Raw genomic sequence first — 20,620 nt, forward strand, 5'->3', positions numbered from 1 at the left:
TATTCAAGACTTCAACCGAGCTAAACAGAACAATAAAAACCACGACAGAAGGGCCATATTCTAAGTCCAAGTACAGTCAAATCCGCGTAAAAATGCAAGGTAGGTTTATTCCCAAACACACCGAGACAGTGCTTTGACATTTACCTTGATGTCCTCCGCTACGTACAAAGTTTGACATTCGACCATACCTTGTGTTGACGTTCATTGGATGAATCATGTTCGTTCGGCTAGGGAACACGGGGAACACTCGTGTTTACAGTTACTTGGAACAAACCTATATCAGCACCAGCTACACAAAATAGACACCAGCTACACAAAAGAGACGGCATCGTATCGGTTCAATTTTTTTTTTGAATTTGCCTGTCAATAATTCCCTAATGTCAACATCAGCCCGGTGTCATAATTCTCTGAACAAAATATACAAAACATGTAAAAAGGAATGAAATTCCGATAAAAAGTGGTAACGAGATCTCTTTGTTACTATACGTAACATCTCAATGAGTTACTTAAACCTGGTAGAATACGAAATAAGGTTTCAGTGAGATGAAATTGTTGTAATATGTGTCCAATTTCAATAGAATCTTAAAAATAGTCTTTTTAGCAATAGCAATTTTACAATCCTAAAACATTAATTATGTTCTTCGACAAGAGTACAAAATACTTCCACATCTCAGTCATTACGATCACAAGTCTTCTCTGCTACTACAATAGCATTAATTGTGATTTCGTTTTCGACGACATAAGTGCAATAAAGGACAATAAGGACCTCAGACCGGAATCTAGCTTCAAGCAAATATTTCTCAATGACTTTTGGGGAACACCAATGCAAAAGGTAACATCCAACGATTGCCGTGGGACCATTTCCATCGTTAACAAATGATGTTTGCAGGAACAAAGTCACAAATCATACCGGCCGTTATGCGTGTTAACATTCCGATGGAACTATTTTTTCCACGAACTAAATCCGATGGGCTATCACGCCGTGAATGTGTTCTTACACGGCATTGTTTGTGTCATGTTCTACAATATGTGCAGAATATTCCTACGGACGAACAGTAGCTTTGTGGCTGCTATGCTATTTTCTGTTCATCCCATTCACACAGAGGCGGTACGTGAAGTCCGAAAGAGCTTTTAAACCCGGAAAAATGTCTAAATTCAATTTGAACTCGTAGGTTACTGGGGTCGTGGGGCGAGCTGAAATATTGTCGTCGGTCTTCTTTCTGGCAGCATTTACATTCTACACAAAGGCGATTGCCGACAGATCACTCACCATTTGGCTTAACATGTGTCTGTCAATGGTTTCGGTTGCAACCGCTATGCTGTGCAAGGAGCAGGGAATTACAGTGACCGGAGTGTGTTTCGTTTATGAAATTTTCGTTGCACAAAATGTGAGTCATTCGCGATTGTTCATTGCATTAGTACTAAACGGTGCCGTTCACTTTCGTTGCACAGATTCGGTTGAAAGACCTTGCCCATTGCATTGGTTTACTGTGGAGCGAAAAGGGCTTTACGATTCTGAGAAAATTAGCAATATCCAGAGCAGCAAAACGCTTGGCCATTTTAATCGTAACGACCTTAATGCTTCTGTACTTTCGGTTGCAAATTATGGACTCACAATTGCCAGTGTTCACAAAGTGAGTCGATCACAGAAATGCTCGGCCAGAAACTCAACTAATTCCGCAAATGATTGCAGATTCGATAATCCAGCGTCAACCACTTCAACACCGTCACGTCAGCTAACGTACAGTTATTTGGGCGCACTGAATTTCTTGTTGCTCATTTTTCCATCCAATTTGTGCTGTGATTGGACCATGGGAACAATACCGTTGATCGAGTCGGTAAAAGATCCCAGAAATTTGCTAACGCTTGCCGTAGCGTTAATGGTTGTGTGTCTGTCATGGTATGCGTTGGCTAGTACAAATCGAAGGAGATCTTCCGTTCTAATAACGGTATGTCTGGTTGAACTTGTTGGTTGGACAATTTTTATGACATCCATTTCAGAGTCTATCGCTCGTAGCGCTACCGTTTCTACCTGCATCGAATCTGTTCTTCCCAGTTGGTTTTGTCATAGCTGAACGTGTACTGTATATGCCGTCGATGGGATACTGTATCCTGATCGCATACGGATTCGAATTGCTGTCGGAGAGGTTTCCCAAAAGGCTCGTGACACTGCTGCTACTATCGTTGTTGGTGGTTGATCTGATGAAGACGGTACGGCGAAATGAGGATTGGCGAACAGGTAAGTCTTTGACGATAAATCAAAGAGAAAGTCGAGACACGTTCGTCTGATTCGCTTGCAGAATACTCGATATTCATGTCCGGACTGAAAGTGAACCGCAACAATGCAAAACTGTTCAACAACGTCGGCCATTCGTTGGAAAACTCCGGCAAGTACACCGAAGCGTTGCGATTCTTCCAGAAAGCCGTTCAGGTGCAGGACGATGATATTGGCGCTCACATAAATGTCGGCCGAACGTACAATCACCTGAAAATGTTCAAAGAAGCTGAACTGGCGTACATGAAAGCGAAATCGTTGTTGCCGCGTGCCAAACCGGGCGAAACGTACCAGACCCGAATAGCTCCGAATCACCTGAGCGTTTTCGTGAATTTGGCCAATTTGATTTCGAAGAATAACACCCGACTGGAGGAGGCAGATCGTTTGTACCGGCAAGCGATTAGTATGCGTGCCGATTTCGTTCAAGCTTACATCAATCGGGGCGACGTTCTGATCAAATTGAATCGAACGAAAGAGGCGCAGGATGTATTTGAACTAGCGTTGCGTTACGACAAAGACAATCCCGATATTCATTACAATGTAAGGACGTGACGACATCACTCAGCAACTATTTGGATTAATGAAAATCGCTCAATTTCAGCTGGGAGTGGTGCATCTAGAACAGGGTAAGCCCACTGAAGCACTTACCAGTTTCAACAGAGCGCTAGAAATACATCCGATGCATGAATCCGCGCTGCTCAATTCGGCTATTTTGCTGCAAGAACTTGGTGGACAGGAATTTCGACTCATCGCTCGTGGCAGATTACTGACACTCTTGGACAAAGATCGTAAGTTCTGTCTGATGTCTACAATACCGTCGGTCTCACTAGTGTTTCATCCATTGTGTTAGATAACAACGAACGAGTGCACTTCAATTTAGGTATGCTTGCAATGGATGATCGTGACATCAACGAAGCTGAAAAGTGGTTTCGTCAGTCAGTGAAATTGAAGTCGGATTTTCGAAGTGGTAAACGATGAGAGTCTTTCCGTTCGGCAGCACAATTCATTTCCGTTACCCGTTTCAGCACTCTTTAATCTGGCTCTCTTGCTCGCAGACGATAATCGATCGCTGGAGGCTGAACCATTTCTGAGTCAACTCGTCCGATTCCATCCGGATCATGTGAAGGGTCTCATTCTTCTGGGGGACATAAACATAAATCATCTGAAGAATCTCACCGCAGCGGAAACGGTTCGACTGAATTGCTTTCAATACGAAATTCCCCTCTCATTATCCGAAAACCTTTTGTCCATTTACAGTGCTATCGGCGAATACTTCAGTTGGAGCCGCACAACATTCAGGGTCTTCATAATCTGTGCGTCGTGTACGTGGAACAGAAACAGTTGCTGAAAGCGAAAGCATGTTTGCAGCACGCTACTCAGTTGGCTCCGTCCGAGGCGTACATTGCAAAACATTTGAAAATCGTTGAGACTCGAATTGAGAAGCTGGAACAAACGCCGAACGCTGTTGTGAAGGAAAGGGAATTGGCATTCCAGGAGTTTGATGCCAGTGAATTTGGTGGTGATAATAAAATGCTCAAAAGACAACATGTGCAGGTCGTTAACTGAATAGTTCAAAATGTGGGGCCTGTGTGTATGTGATGAGAAGGTATTCAGAATCATGACAAATTGAGGCGTGTTCGTTTCTTCTTTAACTGAAACCTAAAACTAAGTACTTAAGTCTGGTCAGTTTTTAAAATAATTTTTATTTTGTTGGTTACTATAATTCGTCAAACGTATTATTTAGGCTAATTTTGTCCGTTTAGATGATAAGACTACAATACGAAAAGCAATAAAGAAAATTATTGAATTGAATAAGTCATTCGTTTTACGCACCTGGACTCGGAACAAAAATCCAGACAAATTGAATCGAGAGTCGATCTTAGAAAACTTCGAACAAGGGAGTTTGCTTTGCTTTCTCGTTAAAAGCTAATGTTGTACAAAACCGATTTTCTTTAAAAAAACATAGCTAACGTCGACCCGTACGAAACACCTATCCGTATCAAAAGCCTTTAATGTGAAATTCTTCATCTGTCTCACTTAAGCTATGAGCCCTTTAAAGTCAATTGTCCATTCTTTTCCTTGTTATCATGTACAAAGAAATTGCAATATCGACAGCCTACGAAGTCAAATTTAATAGAATCCTATTCAAACAGCAATATACCGCTATCAGTCAAAAACCGTTAAAAGAGTAAAAAGTGACGATAGTGTTGCCAAATTCGAAATTCTTTTCATTAACTACTAAACACCAAAATTACATTGGTCGCGTAATATTATTAAATTATTAAAAAAGAACTATGAAAGCATCCTATACAAAAATAATAAAAAAATCGAAATTTTTATAAGTTTTGTCGATAGTACGTTTGCCATGCTTCGGCCGTGGATGTTCTCGTTGAATAGTATGTTGAGGTGCAGTTTGAAGAGCCACAGTTCGGACAATCGTGCTTATTCTCGGTTTTGTAAGCTGAGAACACTGTTTTGCATTGCGGCTCGTTACACTTTACACTTTTCAGTTGTTCCGACATCGTCCTATTTTTTAGACCCGTCCGTACGAAGTACAGTAAGTGTGACGTTTAATTGTCAATTTGAGATTAGGTCGAAGTTAATTAATGATTCGTAATGTTACAATCATATCATCTGTTTTTTAGTTTTAAAAAAGGCTCACAAGCAAAAATAAAAAAGAAAAAAAAGCTTTCACTGGATTTGAACCGGGTACCTCTCCAACGCCAGGCTGAGATTTTCCCGCAGAGAGAATCGAAGTGGCACAGTGGTGCTTTTTAAGTTTCAGATTCGACGTAGCAAAATGTAAAAAATCGTTGAACCAACGCACTTCAAGCAAAAGTGGTTCTCTAAATAGGGTACTGAAACTTGACAGTGCTCCATACAAAATTTTACACTGTAAAAAGAGTGGGGATAAAATTTCATACGAAATAGTACTCTATTTGGCAGCTGTCATTAATGGCACTTTTGCTTGAAGTGCGTTGGTTGAACTTGTAAATTTTGTAAATGTTTTTTTTAATATTTCCAATCTCAACAGAAATATAATTTCAAATCGAAGATGGCAAAAAAAAATCTATAAAAAGTAATAGTTGATGTTAATAACTGACACGATGCTATAGATCATCTTCAAGATATGGTACTTTTACATGTAACCTTACTTAATTTTCGTTCATTCATTCATTTGTATGAGATTTTTTTAACGTGGGTGTCATTTCTTATCGTGGAGCGGCCTTGAAGATGATCTATGATTTCTTAAAACAATTCATGGCATCGTGTCAGTGATTAACATCAACTGACGAATGACAGTTTTCCACCAGCAAATAGTTTTTACTTGCCGCACCCTGCGAAACCCTCTCGGCAAAATAAAAATCTCCAAACAAGGACGTAATGTACTATTTCCACTTCCTATGTCTGTTGCAATATATAAAACATTTCGTTCATATTTTCGGACGTATCGAATGTAGCCATCACACTCGCTGCATCGTTTCTTTGAATGGCTAAGCTTATACGTTGTTTTAGATACGTCTTTTTTTTTTTTTTAATCGATAAAAATTTTTATTTTTTGATTTGAATTCCATTTACAACACTATTCTGAAATATTTTGTAAAATATAAAATATTTCATCCAACCCTTTATGATCTTCACCAAAAGTGCCCATAACTCTGGCAGCGTTCGTGCGTTGTATTGCCATACCTATTCGCTGTTTCAGGTACATTTTTGATCTGTTTTCACTAGTTCGTTCCTGGATCAAATTTCCTAATGTATCGATGAATTGTATTGCTTCGGCACACCATGGGCCTAACGTCTCGACTGCAAACGGTAGGATTATGTAATTTTGCTCCAGTAATTTTTTGTACTTGTTCAATTTAACGCCGGCAGCTTTTGTCGCTACTTTACCGGGTCCATTACATGAAAGATGAATGTAAGACGGCGCCATGGTATCAGAGCATGTAGCATCCCATACCAAATTTTGTCCTTTGCTCCATGGTATAAGTGTTACGCCATCAACTCTTTTCCCATCATCTCTGAACATGCCTGGAGGCTCTCGCATTGCAGGAATATTTGATGATTTTAATGACAAGTGAATGATGTTGTTTAACTCCGAATGACATGGTATTCGTCCTGCACTTTTAGAGCAACTGAGTCCATGTAATCCATCCTTGAAAACCATTTCTCCACAAACACATTTGTGACGCGAGCATATATCCAAACCGAAACGTAAAGCTATCGATATTCGAAATGTATTGTTGTCCAACAGAGTGCCTAAATGTTTTGATGGTAGTGCAGCCAACCAGAAATTCGACTCAACCGTCGCTGACGCAAAATATCTTGCTTTGTCCTTGTCTGAATTGAAACGCAAATTGGCCACTTTCTCTGATATGCCTATGTTATCCCACGAACGTTGGCTCGACATGATGTCAGGAATAGAATTGAAACGTGTAAACCAATCTTCCATTGCCAGAGTGTAATCAGCAACCATTGTCTCATCTGATAATTGTGGATCAATCGATGTGACGAGATTAATTACTGAATGCACCGAGCTGATGAATGACGGCAAACATATTTCTGTAGACTTTCTGATGCCGAGGCCTCCACAACGTGCAGGCAATGAAATTAGTTCCCATTTGTCGCATTTGAACTTTGAGTTACATATCGTTTCGAGCGTTGTTTTAATGTCTTCGTCAATTGAATTTAACAGGTCTCTGTGTTTGAAGTAACCAGTTGATCTCAACAAATACGTTAACTTTGGTATGGAGAAACAATTTTTCAACAAGAAGGACGCCATATGATGATTCAATGTGCCAATTCGTTCAAACATTATCTTTAATTTACTGTGCATTTTGACTAAAACCTTCTCCTCCGCCTCTTCTGTGATCGGTGCTCCTAGGAGTTCGAAATCGTTATTATCGACCACTTTAATGCCAGCCGAAATTGTGTTGAATTGATCAATTATCATTTGATCTTTATCACCGCAAAAGAAGAGTTCACACTTTGTGGGATTGATTTCTAGACCCATTCTTTGACATTCTTGTATCAAAAATTTGAAATCGGTTAATACAACATCATATTCTCCACCCAATGTGCCATCATCCAAATACCAAATATTTAATTCTGATGTAAGCATTTCGATAATTGGATGAATACTTAGGGAAAACGCCATTGGGCCACATGGGTCACCCTGTTGGGCGCCGACTTCAGATGGAATTTGCTCATTGCCGAAAAATAATGCAGAGGATGACGAATAACATTGCCACATGAATGCATATAGAGACGGTGCTTTCTCTTTTATAGTTCGAAGTAACACGTCTCTTTCAACACAATTGAACGCATTTTTGAAATCAATTTTTAGGATTATTTTCCTAGATTTCTTGTTTCTTCTGACGAACGATCGGCAAACGTGTACTGCCGCTTCACAGCCACCTTTCGTGTTAACACCAATTTGCTTCGGTCTTAGATATGAACCAATGTCTTCGCGAACGCCGTTACAAGCAATCTTTGCAGTGATCCGTCTAAATGTGGAACCAATGGCAATCGGTCTGATACCACCGTCCTTCTTGGTCAAAGCACATAGTCTCGCACCGTAGATAATTCTGCAAATTGAATCCAATACTTTCCCACTGAACATAAGATTTGTTAACGATGTGATGGACTTAAGAAGCTTAACACCGGGTTCGCCATTAGTTCCTGATATCAAATCTTTTAAATGTTGAGGGCGTATACCGTCAATTCCACCGGAAGAGCCGTTGTAGAAACTTGAAATGCTTTTGAAAACATCATCTTCTGATGATTGCAGATGGTTTGCAGTATTGTCTGGTCTGTCTTTGATTTTCTTTCTCCCGTTGCTTGTGATATTTTCTTGTCGAGTTTGTCGATGAAATCTATCGGCTTTAAACACCAAACCCCCAAAGTTTCCACAGCAAATGGAAGGAATTTGATAAGAATTTGAAATATTACTTTGGAACTTTAGATATTTAGCTTGAAATAGTTATTGACAATCGCACAGGTTGAATCTTTTACATCGTGCCATGTGATCCACACAACTTTTCATTACAATAACTACGAAAATTGTAATTTGAGCTTCCTAAACACGTTCCAACTAATGAAATTTACCGAAATAAGCGGCAGCCCCCTGGTAAAAGAAAAATTAATAAATTATGGGCAACGTTTTTTTCTATCACAACACCAGACGGAACACATGTTGTTGCTGTCATTTACTTGCGCATCTTCGTTTGAGAGCCGAAAGTACTTTCGCTCCCTTGTTGTTGCTGTCATTTACTTTCGCATCTTCGTTTGGCGGGCAAAAGTACTTTCGCACCTCTTGTGATGTCGTGGCTTACTGAGAGTTGAATTTTTAAACTCTCGTTTCTCATTCGGGAAACGAAATAGTCATTTGTGTACCTGTTTTGGACGATTGATTTTAGGCAATTTCGCTTGTTGTAGCCCGAACGAAGTGAGGTCTACAAGCGAAAGTGCCTTAAATCAACCGTCCCAAACAGGTGCACATGTGAGTTTTCATGCAGAGGGCCGGAAACCCGAGAAAATTCGAAAAATTGCCCTCATTTTCGGCCCCGAAGCATGAAAATTACAAGTAGATGCGGATTGGTAGTATGGCATGTCTGTGTGTGAGCGCCGACCCTTGAATGTCTAATTCGTCAATAAAACAAAGCTAGCAAAAATATGATTACTATGTTTGTATCTTAAACTATTGTAATTCTGTAGGTGATGAGCTTTCTAACGCTTGTTAATGCAAATAAAAATTTAATGAAGCTATGTAGTTGAAACTAGAGATGAGAGGGCACAGCAAATTTTTGTGCCCACGTGCCCACAATGCCCATCGGCTCTGGCCCAGCCCACAAACTTTGTTTACAGAAATCGCCGAATAGTAAAGTTTTGCACGTTTACTTTAATTTTTTTTACCGTAAAAATTCATTACAAAGGTAAGTCTACACTTGTATGTATTTATTTATTTATTTATAGTTCCAACGAACAGGCCGAAGCCCAATTATACATCGAACTTAACTTAAATTATAACTAGAAAGTTGATACAGTAAAATCTAAAAGATTAAGAAGAAAATTAAAAATTTAGAAATTGAAAAAAAGTATATGGACATGACGGGGAAATTCTAAAACGGGTACAGTCCCTTAACCATTGACTTATATTCGTTATAAGACGAATTGAAAATGTCGTTGAGCCGGAAATAGATATTATGGTGGTGCTGCATGCGGTATACTGGTGAATTAAGCTGTATGTTCGACGATGGCGTAGGAAGGCAGAATAGGTGAAGACGACTTTGCCGAGTAAACCGTTGAGGTACTTGAGGTTTGATGCGCGACGACAGACTAGTGGCAATTCTTCCATGAACCAGTTTGTACAAGACCATTTCATCTAGCTCAAGGCGACGGGTTTCTAATGACTTCATTTTCAAGTGTTCCAGTCTAGTTTGATAGTCGGGTTTAATCCAGTTGAAACGATAATACAGCATCCTCTTAAATTTACGTTGCACCTTCTCGATTTGTTCTTTATATTTCACATAATAGGGGTTCCAGATTGTACTACAGTACTCCAGTCTGCTCCGAACATACGTGTTATAAAGCTTGATCAGGCTAGCCGGACGTTTGAAGCTCTGAGTACTTCTAAAGATAAATCCAATCAATTGATACGACTTTTTCGTGATTTCATTGACGTGAGCAGCGAAGCTTTCTTTACTATCAAACGTGACACCGAGATCCTTTTTGATTGTCTTCTTTTCTATCGGCTTATCCTTTATGGAGTATTGATAGTTGATCGGTTGCGGTTTGCAGGTTACCGACAGCGCCGAGCACTTTTCTGGGTTGAGATTTAGATTATTGCTATCACACCATTCCGAAAAAGATGAGATGTCCGATTGCAAGCTAGTTACGTCTGCCAAACACTCGATTTTTCGAAAGATTTTGTTGTCGTCGGCGAATAACGAGCTAGATGAAGTGAAGATGTCTGGCAAATCATTAATAAAGAGTAAGTAGAGAAGGTCTCCTAAAGATAGTCCTGTCAACTGTGTCCTTTTTGGACTTAGAATGATTCCAGCGTCTGCAAAGTTTCTTTCATCAGTTGTTTCTGCCGCCGGAATCGCCAAATAGTTATGTTCTCGCAATAATACTCATTACTACTTTAGAAGGATTGTTTGAAGTACGTAACGACATTCTTGACTCCAGTCAAAGTTGAGTAAATCTTGGTGAATCTTTTTTTTAATTCGACACACCATTTTTGTTTCCGTACGTTTATGGTGCTATCTATAGGGAATTTAAAGGTGAACATTTCGTAGAAGAAGTTTTTTTTATTAAACGACCTCTCCGGCTCAGGGCGTCTTTAAGAAAATGTGAAAATTTCTGAATCATGACCTTTTCAGAAAATTTTACCCCGTAATTAACCGACACGGTTGATTTTGATCTAATGGTAGTTTGTTGACGGACGTTTCTAATAAAAGTATCGTCGATTCGAAAGGTTGTAGAGTCAGGGTGATGCATCAAAGTCCAAATTTATTGTTTTGTCAATGAGCACCCCAACCGATTTTTCATTTTATTGCCTTAAAATGAAGGGTAGCACATCCTATTTAACATATCAAAAAACTGGGAAGGGGTTTTTCAATTTTTTCGAAAAATCTTAAAAAAACTTTCTTATGGGTGCCTAGATTCCTGAGATTTTTTAATGGTTGTGGACGGAAAGTTCGACTAAAAATGAAATTAGGTGCTATGTACTGGTTGACTCTGGTCTACCGAGCAATTCTATGCACTAACAAGAAATTTAACATTTTTACTTTATGAATGGACAACCTTCACTGATTTTTTCACCATAGGGAAGCTTTCTGGTCATGTCTAGCTCATCCACTGATGGGTCTAGCTCTAGCTTCAGTTACTACTATATCTCAAAGCCTGAGACCACACCTGTCCAAAAATATCAAACTTGCCCTACTCGCTAAAATTAAAAGTTCTTTTTTTCGCTGATAGGGAATGTCCATTGTGAGACCAATATGAAAATGTGCATATTTGAGTTGGCTTTTCCTGAACGCCTAAGTGCTTTAGGGTTTTTCGAAGATATGTTCAAACATTAAAGCGCAACTGTGAACCATGTTGAGGACGCCACAACAGTGCGTTTTTGCCAATATCTCCAGTAAACTTTCACTGAATTTCATGATTTTTTTGTTTCAAACATATTAACGAAAGTAAGGCGTCAGTACAATTTCCGGTTTCCTAACAAAATTGCCGCGGGCGGCCATGATGGATTTTAGAAAAGGTCTTGATAAAAATGGTACTTAGAGAGTTTATGTTAACAGAAAAGTAATTGGTGGTTATGTGAGTGGAGTGTTTCAGGAATTCCATAACATGATGATAAAAAAGTTCCACATTTGGGTTCCTAAAATTACGCCATTCATTTTTGTGTTATGTACTTGTTAGGACTACGTAAGGATTAGGGATATAAGAAAGTAATCTACAAAAATTATTTTGACATCTGTGAGTTGAAAATATTTTCTATTTTTGACCTAATTTCTACTTAATTTTATTTATTAAAATAGTTGTCCTGTACGTTACTGTACAGAAGAGTGCGCGGAGGCCGTTGGGCCCATTGTCCTCATTATTGTTTTGGGGATAAATCTTTGCTGTTGTATGGGACTATCCCTAACTTACGAATTAGCCAGGGATATCCTCCGATTGCAAATATCTATTTGCTCAGGCGGTGTGCCTGAGGCTATTTGTGTTTGTTACATATTCTTCTTTAATTTTTTTATTAAGGTGTATGGATACTAACGGATGAATTGCAGTTTCGGTATTGACAATAATGCTTAGTTTCCTCTTACCAAAAAAAGTACTCCGTGTGAGAGACAAAATTGAATTTTTTCAATTTTTCTTTGTTTATTTGACAGTTTGCTCTCTCACGGCGCTCTAACGGCTCTCTCACGGCGTACTTTTTTTAAGTGGAATGGGCACTTAACTTCAGCTCAAAAAAAAAACATGGTGCATAACAGATGATGCGTCTTTCACCCGAGTTTTTCATAAACGAATCTGTTAATGAATTCGTGTTGTCGCGTTCATATGCATACCAACTTCAATATTATTACAGTAATGATATTTCTGTGGACAAAAAAGAAAAGTAAAAAAGCTTTACGATAGAAACTATAAGCCTTCAGGCCCTGGAACATTACAGTCGTACTCATAAGAGCCGCAACGTGGAGCCATACAGCATTGAATCCTTTCGGACGTATAGCGATGGCCTACGTTATTTTTGAGTACAGTTACCCAATTATATTATGACTACGGTTGTGGGATTCATTCCTTTTACATCCTACACACTTCCCACATTCAATTGAACCAACGAATTCAATTTCATTTTTGATTTTGTCGATTGGCACCATTGACAGACAAGTGGTTAGTTCTCATTATCTGCTTGTGGTGGCACCATATACTTTGCGTGTCCAAGCAGTTAAAGAAGTACTAGGTAGCGTCAATCAAAATTCTGAAAGAACAGTTTAGATCACATCTGATTTGATCGCAAAGGCAGTAAGCAATTTAGAAGGTTTTTTGTGTGCATTATATGTATTTTACATGCTACATGCGTCGAAAACGGTACTTTTCATGTTTCACGCACTAATTTCGACTTCCAAAGCATGCAAAAACCACTCGGGATAAAAAGATGAAATGTCTCGTTTTCGCGTGTTTATTGACCTCGGCTACGCCTCGGATCAACAAAATTCACACGAAAACCATACTTTTCATCTTTTTATACCAAGTCATGTAAAATACTAATGCTTTTCTGATCTTTCAAACATGAGAAGGAAATTCGTGTGAAATGGGAGAAATGTAAAACCCTAATGAAATACATGTAGAATGAATGGAACGAATTACATGAAGAAAACCAACAAAACCGTTAAAAACGTGTGTTGATTGTTGAGTTTAAATTGGACAAAATAGCAAAATTCTAATCATAAGATGTTGTGCAACAAAATAGCGATCGGCTGTACCTCTACCGTTTTTGATATCCGCCTTCTTGGTACATAACATATGCAAGATTCTTTTCATAACATTTTCATTGTTCATTTGTCAACAGATTGCGAAGTGACATTTCAGTTATTTTTAAGCTTTTCGTAATATCGCAAAAACTGCAGGTTATTTCATTATGTTTGGGAACACGGGTTCTCCAATTCAAATGAGTGATAGATCGTTGGATTCGTCTTTCAATTCTAGAGAAGTCGCATCTTTAATTTTTTCGATTAATTTTGTTTGTTTTCGGTGCAAAGTGTTCAAAAGTGAAGGCTTGTCAGAGGGTCCCGTGAACAGTTTTTCAGCAATAACTCAAGAAATAATTATTTAAAATCATTGGTATGCTGTACTAATGTCGGTCTTGGGAAGACGTACTACAGGTGGAGTGTATGCACTGGTTGGTGCAAGTACACCTCCACAAGATTTATGACCAAAAATATAGTGTTCGCCTTCTCTGCAAAATTGATGTTTCACGGGACTGGCTGTGTAGTGTTCTAGCCTGCCTCACCCACTATCGTTTCACATATATAAGATCCCAGGTCTTCTGTGTGGCAAGCCTACAGAAACTACAAGTCTTCGGAAAAAGGAAAAAAGTAGATAAAAATGACTGCACTTCCAGACGCTGTTTCAGTAGCAGAGCCCCTAGAAAGAAAGTTAAAATTTTCAACTTTACAGTAACCTTTTTCCGAAGACTTGCAGGTTTTGTAGGCTTGCAACACAGAAGTACTGGGATCTTATATATCTGGAACAATAGTGGGTGAGGCAAACTACAACACTACACAGTCAGTCCCTTGGAACATCAATTTTGCAGAGAAGGTGGACTCTCTGAACACTATATATTTGGTGAGCAGTCTTTTTTTTCGCTTGTCAATAAAAAGAAATAAAACGGTAAAACGTTATTAGGTCCAAAAAATGTTTTTGTCATAACTTTTGTGGAGGTACCAACCTCCAGTGCATACACTCCACCTGTAGTACGTCTTTCCAAGACCGACATTAGTACAGCATAACAATGATTTTAAATAATTATTTCTTGAGTTATTGCTGAAAAACTGTTCACGAGACCTCTGACAAGCCTTCACTTTTGAACACTTTGCACCGAAAACAAACAAAATTAATCGAAAAAATTAAAGATGCGACTTCTCTAGAATTGAAAGACGAATCCAACGATCTATCACTCATTTGAATTGGAGAACCCGTGTTCCCAAAGATAATGAAATAACCTGCAGTTTTTGCGATATTACGAAAAGCTTAAAAATAACTGAAATGTCACTTCGCAATCTGTTGACAAATGAACAATGAAAATGTTATGAAAAGAATCTTGCATATGTTATGTACCAAGAAGGCGGATATCAAAAACGGTAGAGGTACAGCCGATCGCTATTTTGTTGCACAACATCTTATGATTAGAATTTTGCTATTTTGTCCAATTTAAACTCAACAATCAACACACGTTTTTAACGGTTTTGTTGGTTTTCTTCATGTAATTCGTTCCATTCATTCTACATGTATTTCATTAGGGTTTTACATTTCTCCCATTTCACACGAATTTCCTTCTCATGTTTGAAAGATCAGAAAAGCATTAGTATTTTACATGACTTGGTATAAAAAGATGAAAAGTATGGTTTTCGTGTGAATTTCGTTGATCCGAGGCGTAGCCGAGGTCAATAAACACGCGAAAACGAGACATTTCATCTTTTTATCCCGAGTGGTTTTTGCATGCTTTGGAAGTCGAAATTAGTGCGTGAAACATGAAAAGTACCGTTTTCGACGCATGTAGCATGTAAAATACATATAATGCACACAAAAAACCTTCTAAATTGCTTACTGCCTTTGCGATCAAATCAGATGTGATCTAAACTGTTCTTTCAGAATTTTGATTGACGCTACCTAGTACTTCTTTAACTGCTTGGACACGCAAAGTATATGGTGCCACCACAAGCAGATAATGAGAACTAACCACTTGTATGTCAATGGTGCCAATCGACAAAATCAAAAATGAAATTGAATTCGTTGGTTCAATTGAATGTGGGAAGTGTGTAGGATGTAAAAGGAATGAATCCTACAATCCCATAGTCATAATATAATTGAGTACCTGTAGCATCAATCATTATACTGAATACTGTTTTTAGCCCCGTACGAAGTATTGGCGTCTTATAGGAACGCTTTGCCGTTTGTAACAGGTGGAATTCGAAGCAGACGCGTGGTGCACCGAGGTGACGCGTGGTGCACCTAGGTGACGCGTGGTGCACCGAGGTGACGCGTGGTGCACCGAGGTGACGCGTGGTGCACCTAGGTGACGCGTGGTGCACCGAGGTGACGCGTGGTGCACCGAGGTGACGCGTGGTGCACCGAGGTGACGCGTGGTGCACTGATGTGACGCGTGACGCACCGAGATGACGCGTGACACACCAAGGTGAGCAGTGGTGGACGATACACAGTTAAGTGTTGTTTAATTTGAAACGCTAACAATTTTCATAGGAACGCTTTGCCGTTTGTAACAGGTGGAATTTGAAGCAGACGCGTGGTGCACCGAGGTGACGCGTGGTGCACCTAGGTGACGCGTGGTGCACCGAGGTGACGCGTGGTGCACCTAGGTGACGCGTGGTGCCCCGAGGTGACGCGTGGTGCACTGATGTGACGCGTGACGCACCGAGATGACGCGTGACGCACCAAGGTGAGCAGTGGTGGACGATACACAGTTAAGTGTTGTTTAATTTGAAACGCTAACAATTTTCATAGGAAGACAATTCGATACAAAGTGAATCGAATGACTTTGTTAGTGTAAAATTGCTATCGTTCCGAAATTTAAATTTCCGCCTTACATACAATCCTTTGGTTATTACGTAAGCCCCTTCACTACGGACAAAATAACAATAAAAAAGAAAAATCCATCCATGGATTGTGCACAATCCACATAATTATGTTCTAATGCATAACGACAATTTCGAATAATGTTCGCGAATATTTTGTCATCCATTATATTTCTCTGACGCAGTGATACAAATTTGAAACCATCAAAAGTTTGTTTCTAAAAATTGTCCCGTTACAGCAGCCATTTTTTGAATCAATTTAATTGAAGCTGTTATTGTTTATGCAAAAGGTGAAGAAATCATTTAATTCAAATTTACAAGTGCGCTGAATTTTTTATTTTATTCGAATAACTGAAGACATTTTTACTTTCAACAGGCCGAAATCATAAATTCGTAAACGAATGGAGTCCCGCCGAATTTTTTTTTCGTTGTTTGACGGTGCCGTCCACTATGCACCCGGAGCGACAAACGATGATGTGTTGAAAGAGTGCGGCAATTGCGAAATACAGTTTAGGGGACAAAACTGTCCACTCGTAAATTGTCGGAACATTTCCATTGCAGTTTCCGCATCAGGCAGTCCCTTTAGAGGATTCAGCCCCATACCACCATTACGAATTCCGCTTATGTCAAATGCCCGTATCACACCATCACCATCACTCAATTCAACCGAAAACACCTGAAAGTCTGAGTCCGACTCCAGAATCGTCGTTACCTATGGCACACAACAGACTTCGAAGTGCGTCGCCACACATTCCGGAGAACAATTCAGGTAACTTTTCATTATCAAATTCAAATGCTTTTCACTGAAACAGTGAAACGTGTCTCTTTAGATGATCCCGACGTTACTATGGTGAGTCCACAATGTTCGTTGCCTGCAGCACGAAACGAGTCGATGCAAAATGTTGTCATTCCGGCCACCAACGATGAAGAATTACGGCAGTGTTTGAAGTTAGCTACGCCTCAAAAAGCTGTGTTGTATGAGGTGCGGCAAACATTTTTTTAAGCCCAGCCGTAGACGTACGGTACAAAGAGTACTTCGACGATATGCTCTCCGCTGCTAGGGAACTTCCTCCTCACATTCGTCCTTTTTCCCTTCTTCCCAGTTCATCACCAATCTAAAATCCCAGCCGATCACCCATTTTCCCTCCCAATATATCACCCATTCCTTATCCCACTCCATCTCCCATTTTCCCTCCTAATATATCACCCATTCCCAGTCCAACTGAGGCACCAGAGGCACAAACATGCACCATATGCGGATTCGTGGTCAGAAGTCGCTATCGCTCACAGTTACTGCAACACATGGAGACACACGAGCCTCGAATACCGTATGGAGTGTGTGGAAAGCCAATGGCGAAAAGGAGTATCGCAGCACATGTAAACACGTGTCAGTCCACAAACCATCCTCGGCATGTGGAAGATTTGGAGTCGGAAATTACCACGGACAGTTATGGTAAGCAAAACCAGCAGATTCGTTAGGCTTCAGCTGAATAATATTTGTCAATCGCTTCAACAGGAAAAACAGGAAAAGGACGATAAACTTAAGATCATTTTGATGTCGCCGTTCGCGTCGATTGTGAATACAGAGAACGTTGATATTGTGATGGAAGGTCTCCGGAAAATAGAAACAGAAATCGTTGTGATGTAAGCTTTTACTGACAAATTGAATTGCAGGGGTCGTTCTTGTCCTTATTTCCTTATTTTTCCTACTTTTCGAGAATTGTCCTTATTTTGTCCTTACTGTACTAATTGTCCTTATTTTCTGTTTGAATTTTTATTATTTTTTTGTTCACAGAACAGAATCAAAAATAGATAAAAGTATGAGTAGCTCTAAATAATTTTATTTTCTTTAATTTTCCAACGCAACATCTGTATGGAAAAATCAAAATGTGATTTAAAAAAAAAAATGTAGGCACCCTATAACTGAAACAAAAAATTGTATAGAAAAAATCAAGCTAAACGCAAACACCATAATAGTAAGGCTCACTAGCTGCATTTTGGTGCATTTTGGTATAAAAACGTGAATTTTTTACGATTGATAAATATGCATTTGGGGATTCCAAAATGATTAGGAGACTTTGAAAAAGTGACCTCTAGCGCAATCTACACCCGGTTGAAGTTTTCGATGCAGAGGTAACTTTGATGAATTTCTGTGTAGCGGGAATCGAAGCTACGCAGGTGATATTGGTCACAAACGAAAGCTAAGGGTTCAAAGTTTTTTTTAGTGCAAAAAAATTTCACGAATTTTCCGATTTTCCCGTAGTTTTACCGAATTTTCATAAAAATGATATTTTAAAACTGAGGTGAAACTTAAGCAATTTTTAAAATTGATTCAGAAAAGTTTTTTTTCTTCGCTATTATCGTTGCACATTCAGTTTCCAAACTTTTAACGATGAAAAAGTTTTTGGATGTTCCGCAGCAGTGGTAACTAGTTCAGTTTTCATCGAAAATTTGATCCCTTTTGCATGGCGAATTTTTTTCGGCGAAATTTTTTTTTCGTAAATTTAATGAGACTAGTACTGGGAATGCTAGGCATGATCTAAAAACAAAATAAAACCAGTTTTTCGATTTTTAAAAAAATGTTAAGTTTCCGAAATCTGCTAAAATCTGTAAATTTTCCTCCTTCGGCGAACTTTGACAGACCCTAAAAAATCCATAAACGTTTCAAACAGCGCAAGATTACTTATAATGCTATGCTGGGACCCTCAGCTTTCAAACGATACCAAACACTCTACCTCCGGATCAAAGGATGTATGCCTTGTGATGTGAGATATGTGGTTGGACCCAATTTCAAGCAAATTTCGAAATATATGAGAGGTAAGTGGAAAAGCTGCAAAAATCATTTTTAAAGGGATATTGATTAGAAAACGGAAGTTGTCAAAAGCTGACTCACCCAAAATAATTAAAATCGTTTTTGTTTTGTCACTTACCTCTCATATATTTCGAAATTTGCTTGAAATCGGGTCCAACCACATATCTCACATCACAGGTCATACATCCTTTGATCCGGTTGTGGAGGGTTTGGTATCGTTTGAAAGCTGAGGGTCCCAGCATAGCATAGCATTATAAGTAATCTTGTGCTCTTTGAAACGTTTATGGATTTTTTAGGGTCTGTCAAAGTTCGCCGAAGGAGGAAAATTTACAGATTTTAGCAGATTTCGGAAACTTAATATTTTTTTAAAAATCGAAAAACTGGTTTTATTTTGTTTTTAGATCATGCCTAGCATTCCCAGTACTAGTCTCATTAAATTTACGAAAAAAAAATTTCGCCGAAAAAAATTCGCCATGCAAAAGGGATCAAATTTTCGATGAAAACTGAAACTAGTTACCACTGCTGCGGAACATCCAAAAACTTTTTCATCGTTAAAAGTTTGGAAACTGAATGTGCAACGATAATAGCGAAGAAAAAAAACTTTTCTGAATCAATTTTAAAAATTACTTAAGTTTCACCTCAGTTTTAAAATATCATTTTTATGAAAATTCGGTAAAACTACGGGAAAATCGGAAAATTCGTGAAATTTTTTTGCACTAAAAAAAACTTTGAACCCTTAGCTTTCGTTTGAGACCAATATCACCTGCGTAGCTTCGATTCCCGCAACACAAAAATTCATCAAAGTTACCTCTGCATCGAAAACTTCAACCGGATGTAGATGGCGCTAGAGGTCACTTTTTCAAAGTCTCCTAATTGTTTTTGATTCCCCAAATGTATATTTATCAATGGTAGAAAATTCACGCTTTCATACCAAAATGCACCAAAAAATGTATTTTATCTGTCTAGAACGATAATCTCGAACTTATCCCTCTAGGGAGTTTTTGTTTATCTCGATATATCTGTTCTCGACAGATAAAATATGATATGCACCTATTGCCAGACTGTTACTTTGACGTGTAGGCATTATGGCCCACGCCTTCGGCTAGGGCAATAATGTCCTACACGTCAAAATACCAATCTTGGCAACAGGTGCATAATATATATTGTTCAACTAGTGAGCCCTACTACAACTTTCTTTCGCAAATAAAATACTTCTTTCAAGCGAAATTGCTCTTATTTTCAGTTCAAAATTGTCCTTAGAATGTCCTCATTTTTGCATTTAAATTGTCCTTATTTCCTTATAAGGACGAATCGAATTTCAGTACGAGCCCTGGAATTGATTCGATGTGCGGACTTTAGAGGCATGGATAAGACTTATTGGCCTTTGATCTGATTCAACAAGTAAGTTCTGCGATGATAGTCCACACGCCCGGATTGCATTCTCAATAATATCTTTCGCTCGTATAGACGGATGGAGTTCTCTGTTCAGTTGGTTCAATGGTTCAGTTGGTGTATTACGAGAAACAGAATCAGCGCTCAATGACAGAGCTGAGAATTACAGATCGGATCGCGGTTGGAGATAAAGATTTCACAAAAAATGTCCGGCGTCATCAGTTTCATGATCAGCAAGGTAACGGACTTGTTTGACATACCACCGAATAAGGGAGGGACGGATCGATTTTTTTCGCGATTTTTTGTCACATATCAGTAGAA

The 20,620-nt window shown here is 38.9% G+C and overlaps 1 protein-coding gene across 1 annotated transcript; it reads left to right on the top strand.

The window, feature by feature from the left end:
• The first annotated feature begins 372 nt into the window (after positions 1–372).
• Positions 373–4,090, top strand: LOC119071551 (protein O-mannosyl-transferase Tmtc3). Its single transcript, XM_037176472.1, has 11 exons — positions 373–832; positions 890–1,108; positions 1,173–1,388; positions 1,453–1,634; positions 1,694–1,949; positions 2,002–2,239; positions 2,301–2,815; positions 2,877–3,063; positions 3,126–3,242; positions 3,301–3,464; positions 3,533–4,090. The coding sequence occupies exons 1-11, from the start codon at positions 635–637 to the stop codon at positions 3,839–3,841; spliced, it is 2,601 nt and encodes an 866-aa protein (XP_037032367.1). The 5' UTR covers positions 373–634; the 3' UTR covers positions 3,842–4,090.
• The last annotated feature ends 16,530 nt before the right edge of the window (positions 4,091–20,620 follow it).

The sequence above is a fragment of the Bradysia coprophila genome, assembly GCF_014529535.1.
Source record: "Bradysia coprophila strain Holo2 chromosome IV unlocalized genomic scaffold, BU_Bcop_v1 contig_5, whole genome shotgun sequence".
Classification (NCBI taxonomy): Eukaryota; Metazoa; Arthropoda; class Insecta; order Diptera; family Sciaridae; genus Bradysia; species Bradysia coprophila.